Source organism: Passer montanus, unplaced genomic scaffold (genome assembly GCF_014805655.1).
Source record: "Passer montanus isolate IOZ18808 unplaced genomic scaffold, ASM1480565v1 scaffold840, whole genome shotgun sequence".
NCBI classification, from domain to species: domain Eukaryota; kingdom Metazoa; phylum Chordata; class Aves; order Passeriformes; family Passeridae; genus Passer; species Passer montanus.
The window spans coordinates 2,792-9,921 of record NW_024373702.1 but is presented as its reverse complement, the minus strand read 5'-3'; the positions used below and the strand labels follow the sequence as shown (position 1 = coordinate 9,921).

Here is a 7,130-nt window from a genome sequence, read left to right as displayed (position 1 = left end):
CCCGCTGCAGCTCCATCCTGGACAGGCAGAAGTGGCTGCTCCAGGGCTCCCTTTTCCATTTTGATTCCCATTTCCCTTGTCCCTTATCCCATTTCCCATTCCCATTTCCCCAGCTGCTGCTGGGTGCCCGCTGCAGCTCCATCCTGGACAGGCAGGAGAAGCTCCAGGGCTCCCTTTCCCATTTCCCATTTCCCATTTCCCATTCCCATTTCCCCAGCTGCTGCTGAGTGCCCGCTGCAGCTCCATCCTGGACCATCAGCTGGCGGAGAAGCGGCAGATGCAGGGGGAGCTGCGGGCGGAGGAGCAGCGCCTGCAGCGGCTCATGGACAGCGAGCGGGAGAAGGAGCTGCAGCTGCAGGAGGAGCTGGAGCGCTGCAGGAAGCAGCAGCTCATCAGGTCTGCGCTTCCTTTTCCTCTTTCCTTTTCCTCTTTCCTTTTCCTCTACCCTTTTCATCTTTCCTTTTCCTCTTTCCTTTTCCTCTTTCTTTTTCCTCTACCCTTTTCCCGTCTTTTCCCTCTCCTCTTTTTTCCTTATCCCTTTTCCCTTATCTCTTCTCTCTTTCCCCATTCTTTTTTTCCTCTTCCCTTTTCCCTCTTTTCCTTTCCCCCTTTCCTCTTTTCCCTTTTCCTTCTTTTCTGTTTCCCCTTTCCCTCCTTCCTTTTCTCTTTTTCCCTCTTTCCCCTTCCCCTTTTCCCTTTCTTTCCCATCCTTTTCCTTCTTTTCCCTTTTTTTTTTGCCTTTTTCCTTTCTCCCCTTTCTCCTTTCCCCTTTTCCCTTCTTTTCCCTCCTTTTCCTTTCTTTTCCCTCCTTTTCCCTCTCTCCTTTTCCACTTTTTCATTTCTCCCTCTTTCTCCTTTCCTTTTTTTCCTCCTTTTCCCCTTTTCTTTTTCCCTTTTTCCATTTCACTTTCTCCTCCTTTCCCTTTCCCCTCCTTTCCCCTTCCCCACCCCGTGCACTCCACAGTTCTGGAGCCAGACCAGAACTTTTCCATTCCCAAATTCCTGAATTCCCAAATTCCCAAATAATTCCCGAATGCTTCCCGAATTCCCAGCATCAAGCTGGAGGTGCTCCAGCAGATAGAGGAGCGGCAGGAGCAGCGGGCGCTGAGGGCCGAGCAGAAATTCCAGGAGGGCCAGAGGTTCGTGGAGCACCTGGAGCAGATGAAGAGGGAGGATCGCGAGGTGGGAGATTCCCAGCGGGAATTCGGGAGTTTGGGAACTCGGGTTGGAAGGGTTGGGAAGAGTGTGGGGTGGGATTGGGGCGCTGGTGGCCTTGGGGACGTGGTGGCATCAGCGGGAGGGGACACGGAGCTGCTGGGGATCCCAGGGAAGGGGGGTCCCAAGGAATGGGGGTCCTGATGAGGGGGATCTCAGGGATTTGGGATCTCAGGGATTTGGGATCCCAGGGAATTGGGATCCATAGCAAGGGGATTCCAGGGGATTGGGATTCCAGGGGATTGGGATCCCAGGGAATGGGGATCCCGGGGAATGGGGGTCCTGATGAGGGGGATCTCAGGGGTTTGGGATCCCATGGAATTGGGATCTATAGGGGAATCCCAGGGGTTTGGGATCCCAGGGAATGGGGATCCCAGGGAATGGGGATTCCAGGAAATGGGGTTCCTAATGAGGGGGATCTCAGGGATTTGGGATCCCAGGGAATTGGGATCTATAGCGGTTTCACCCTCTTTCCCCCCTTTTTCCCCCTTTCCCACCTTGTTTTCCCTTTTTCCTCCCTTTTTCCCATTTATTTTGTGCCATCCTTGTTCCCATTTCTCCCCCTTTCCTTCCTTTTCTTTTTTTCCCTCTTTCCCCTTCCCCTTTTCCCTTTCTTTCCCATCCTTTTCCTTCTTTTCCCTTTTTTTTTTGCCTTTCTCCTTTCTCCCCTTTCTCCTTTCCCCTTTTCCTTTCTTTTCCCTCTCTCCTTTTCCACTTTTTCATTTCTCCCTCTTTCTCCTTTCCTTTTTTTCCTCCTTTTCCCCTTTTCTTTTTCCCTTTTTCCATTTCACTTTCTCCTCCTTTCCCTTTCCCCTCCTTTCCCCTTCCCCACCCCGTGCACTCCACAGTTCTGGAGCCAGACCAGAACTTTTCCATTCCCAAATTCCTGAATTCCCAAATTCCCAAATAATTCCCGAATGCTTCCCGAATTCCCAGCATCAAGCTGGAGGTGCTCCAGCAGATAGAGGAGCGGCAGGAGCAGCGGGCGCTGAGGGCCGAGCAGAAATTCCAGGAGGGCCAGAGGTTCGTGGAGCACCTGGAGCAGATGAAGAGGGAGGATCGCGAGGTGGGAGATTCCCAGCGGGAATTCGGGAGTTTGGGAACTCGGGTTGGAAGGGTTGGGAAGAGTGTGGGGTGGGATTGGGGCGCTGGTGGCCTTGGGGACGTGGTGGCATCAGCGGGAGGGGACACGGAGCTGCTGGGGATCCCAGGGAAGGGGGGTCCCAAGGAATGGGGGTCCTGATGAGGGGGATCTCAGGGATTTGGGATCTCAGGGATTTGGGATCCCAGGGAATTGGGATCCATAGCAAGGGGATTCCAGGGGATTGGGATTCCAGGGGATTGGGATCCCAGGGAATGGGGATCCCGGGGAATGGGGGTCCTGATGAGGGGGATCTCAGGGGTTTGGGATCCCATGGAATTGGGATCTATAGGGGAATCCCAGGGGTTTGGGATCCCAGGGAATGGGGATCCCAGGGAATGGGGATTCCAGGAAATGGGGTTCCTAATGAGGGGGATCTCAGGGATTTGGGATCCCAGGGAATTGGGATCTATAGCAAGGGGATTCCAGGGGTTTGGGATCCCAGGGGTTTGGGATCTATAGCGGGGGAATCCCAGGGGTTTGGGATCCCAGGGAATTGGGCATCCCGGGAAATGGAGGATCCCAGGGGCTTGGGGGTCCCACGGAATTGGGATCCCCATGGGCAGGCGGGGTTAGCGGGGCTCTGCGGTGACGGGATCGGTGTCCCCGCGGTGTCCCCGCGGTGTCCCCAGGCCTGGCAGCAGCAGCAGCAGCGCAAGCGGCAGCTCCTGGCCGAGATGAAGGCGGTGGACGCGGAGAACCAGCGGCTGCGACAGCGCGACAGGGAGCGCGACAGGCGAGCGGAGCTGCGGGCCCTGGAGGAGCAGCGCCAGAAGGGGGTGAGGGGGGGCTGGCAGGCCACTGTCACCTCCCCCGGGCGCTGTCACCTCCCCCGGGCACTGTCACCTCCCCCGGGGCACTGTCACCTCCCCCGGGCGCTGTCACCTCCCCCGGGCACTGTCACCTCCCCCGGGGCGCTGTCACCTCCCCCGGGCGCTGTCACCTCCCCAGGGCGCTGTCACCTCCCCAGGGCTTTGCCACCTTCCCAGGGCTCTGTCCCCCACTGTGTCCCTGTCCCCAGCCGTGTCCCTGTCCCGGTGTCGCTGTCCCCCTGTCCCCAGCGGTGTCGCTGTCCCGGTGTCCCTGTCCCCCTGTCCCCATCGTTGTCGCTGTCCCCAGGAGCGGGACGCGGCGCTGGAGGCGGAGCGGGCGCGGCTGCGGCGGGAGCGGCAGCGGGAGCTGGAGCGGCTCAAGGCCACGCAGGAGCACGAGCGGGGCTGGCAGGAGGCGCAGGTGGGTGGCACTGCCACCCCTGTCCCCTCCCCGGGGCTCTGTCACCTCCCCGGCGCTCTGCGGACCAAGCGCAGCCAGGTGGCAGCAGAACGGCAGTGGCGCTGCCGGGAGCTGTCCCTGTCCCCAGTGTCCCCAATATCCCTTGTCCCTGTCACTGTCTCCAATGTCCCCAGTGTCCCCAATGCCCCCAGTGTCTCCTGTCCCTGTCACTGTCCCCGATGTCCCCTCAGGAAGCTCTGCGCTCCAATCACAGCCGGGAAGCGGCGCAGCGGGACCGGCGCTGTCGGGAGTTGTCTCTGTCCCCAGTGTCCCCAATATCCCAAGTGTTCCTAGTGTCCCCTGTCCCCAGTGTCCCCAATGCCCCCAGTGTCCCCAGTATCCCTAGTGTCCCCAGTGTCCCCAGTGTCCCCTGTCCCTGTCCCCAGTGTCCCCTGTCCCTGTCCCCAGTGTCCCCTGTCCCTGTCCCCAATGCCCCCCGTGTCCCCTGTCCCCTGTCCCCTGTCCCAGGTGGCTCCGTGCCTACGAGAGCGCCCTCTCGTTCCACTTCAGCAATTACTTCGTGGCCTTCCTGTCCGAGGCCACGGCCACGCTGGCGGGCTCGGGCCACACCGAGCGCCACGAGCACCTGCACTGGTGGTCCCCGTGTCCCCAGCGCCCAGCAGGAGCAGCTGGCCCGGGAGCAGGAGCAGCAGCTGGCACGGCAGCGGGCACAGCGCGCCCAGGCGGAGGCGCTGCAGGAGCAGATCCGGGAGTCGCGACAGCGGCGACAGCGCGACAGAGCCGCGGCCATGGAGGAGGGACAGCGGGAGCTGGCACGGGCACGGGAGCGGGCAGAGCACCTGGCACGCGTGGGACAGCAGAAACTGCAGCGCCTCAGGTGCGGGGGCACCTCGGGCACCGCCTGGCACCTCTTCTGTCACCTCTGTCACCCCCTGTGCCACCTCGGGCACCTCCTGGCACCTCTGTCACCCCCTGTGCCACCTCGGGCACCTCCTGGCACCGCTGATGTCCCCTCTGTGCCACCCGCAGGGACAGCGGGGTGCCCGACAGGTACTGTGCCCTGGTGGAAAAGAGAGCCTGGGGCACGGCCAGCACTGCCACCTCCTGATGCCACCCGGATGCCACCCTGTCACCTCCTGATGCCACCTCTGATGCCAGCTGCCGGTCCCCAGGGACCTGGGGGACATTTCCCCTTTTTTCCGTGGTTTGAACCCATTTTTTCCTCTCTTTTTACCCATTTTTTACAGATTTTAACCCATTTCCCCCCTATTTTAACCCTCTTTAATCCCTATTTTTTTTACAATTTTAATCCCTATTTTAACCAATTTTCATATATTTTAACCCATTTTCCCCCTATTTTAACCCTCTTTAATCCCTATTTTTTTTACAATTTTAATCCCTATTTTAACCAATTTTCATATATTTTAACCCATTTTCCCCCTATTTTTCCCAATTTTAATTTCTATATTTCTCCATTTTTAATCCCTATTTTTTACCAATTTTAATCCCTATTTTTCCCAATTTTAATTTCTATATTTCTCCATTTTTAATCCCTATTTTTATCCAATTTTTATATCTTTTAATCCCTATTTTTCCCAATTTTTATTTCTCCATTTTCAATCCTTAGTTTCCCCCAATTTTAATCCCTATTTTAACCAATTTTCACATATTTTAACCCATTTTCCCCTATTTTTCCCAATTTTTATTTCTCCATTTTCAATCCTTATTTTCCCCCAATTTTAATCCCTATTTTTATCCAATTTTTATATCTTTTAATCCCTATTTTCCCCAATTTTAATTTCTATATTTCTCCATTTTTAATCCTTATTTTTTCCCAATTTTAACCCCTATTTTTCCCAATTTTACCCCCTATTTTAAACCCATTTCCATTTATTTTTAACTTATTTTTACCCCTATTTAACCCTTTTTACACCTATTTGTAACCCTTTTAAACCCATTATCCCAATTTTTAGCCCATTTTTATGTGTATTTTTAACCCATTTTAAAACCCATTTTTACCCCTATTTTGCCCCATTTTATCCCTATTTTTACCTAATTTTTGTTCATATTTTTAATCCATTTTAACCCATTTCCCCCCTATTTTTACTCCTTTTAATCCCTTTTTTATCCCTCCAATTCCCCCCATTTTATCCCTATTTTTACCTAATTTTTGTTCATATTTTTAATCCATTTTAACCCATTTCACCCCTATTTTTACTCCTTTTAATCCCTTTTTTATCCCTGCATTTCCCCCCATTTTATCCCTATTTTAACCCTTTACAATCCCTATTTTTAACCCTTTATAATCCCTATTTTAACCCTTTACAATCCCTATTTTAACCCTTTACAATCCCTATTTTAACCCATTTTAATCCCTATTTTAACCCCTTATATCCCAAATTTTAACCCAATTTTTAAACCCTTTAAACCTCATTTAATCACTTTCTTTTTACCTGTTTAATCTGTATTTTTTACCTATTTTATCCCCATTTTTACCCTCTTGGGACCAAACTGCAGCTTTTGGGTTGAACTGGTTTGAACTGGTTTGAACTGGTTTGAACTGGTTTGAACTGGTTTATTTCCACGGGGTTCTTTTGGTCAGAATTTGGGGGGCAGAAACCCCACGGGGAGGGAGGGAGAGCCCCAAAAATCTTCCAAATTTTGGGGAAGGGGCGGGGGGGGCTTTTTTGGGGAAAAAAAATCCCAATTTTCCACTTTCAGGGAGAAAAAAAAATTCCCAATTTTCCATTTTCAGGGGGAAAAATTCCCAATTTTCTACCCAAATCCAGCATTTAGAAGGAAAAAAAAATCCCAATTTTCAATTTTTTGGGGAAAAAATCCCATTTTTTTAAACCCAAATCCAGCATTTTCAATGGAAAAAAAAAAAATCCCAATTTTCAATTTTCAGGGGAAAAAAAATCCCAATTTTCCACCCAAATCTGACATTTCCAAGGGAAAAAAATCCCAATTCTCAGGAGAAAAAAAATCCCAATTTTCCATCCAAACCTGGCATTTCCAGGGGAAAAAAATCCCAATTTTCCATTTCCAGGGGGAAAAATCCCATTTTTTTTACCCAAATCCAGCATTTTCAAGGGAAAAAAAATCCCAATTTTCAATTTTTTTGGGGGAAAAAAATCCTAATTTTCCATTTCCAAGGACAAAAAAAATCCCAAATTTCCATTTCCAGGGAAAAAAAAAAATCCCAATTTTTTTACCCAAATCCAGCATTTTCAAGGGAAAAAAAAAAATCCCAAATTTCAATTTTTGGGGGGAAAATCCCCATTTTCCGTCCCGGTGGGGGAGGGCAGGGGGGTCCTGAGGTTTGGGGAGGGTCCTGGGGGTCCATTTCCAAGGACAAAAAAAATCCCAAATTTCCATTTCCAGGGAAAAAAAAAAATCCCAATTTTTTTACCCAAATCCAGCATTTTCAAGGGAAAAAAAAAAATCCCAAATTTCAATTTTTGGGGGGAAAATCCCCATTTTCCGTCCCGGTGGGGGAGGGCAGGGGGGTCCTGAGGTTTGGGGACAGGGGAGGGGTCAC

At 51.6% G+C, this 7,130-nt stretch overlaps 1 protein-coding gene across 1 annotated transcript; it reads left to right on the top strand.

The window, feature by feature from the left end:
- The first annotated feature begins 222 nt into the window (after nt 1–222).
- Nucleotides 223–3,948, top strand: LOC120513623 (cilia- and flagella-associated protein 45-like). Its single transcript, XM_039733213.1, has 4 exons — nt 223–396; nt 1,053–1,182; nt 2,989–3,135; nt 3,476–3,948. Exons 1-4 carry the CDS (start codon nt 278–280, stop codon nt 3,920–3,922), a joined length of 843 nt encoding a protein of 280 aa, XP_039589147.1. The 5' UTR covers nt 223–277; the 3' UTR covers nt 3,923–3,948.
- Nucleotides 3,949–7,130: the final 3,182 nt, after the last annotated feature.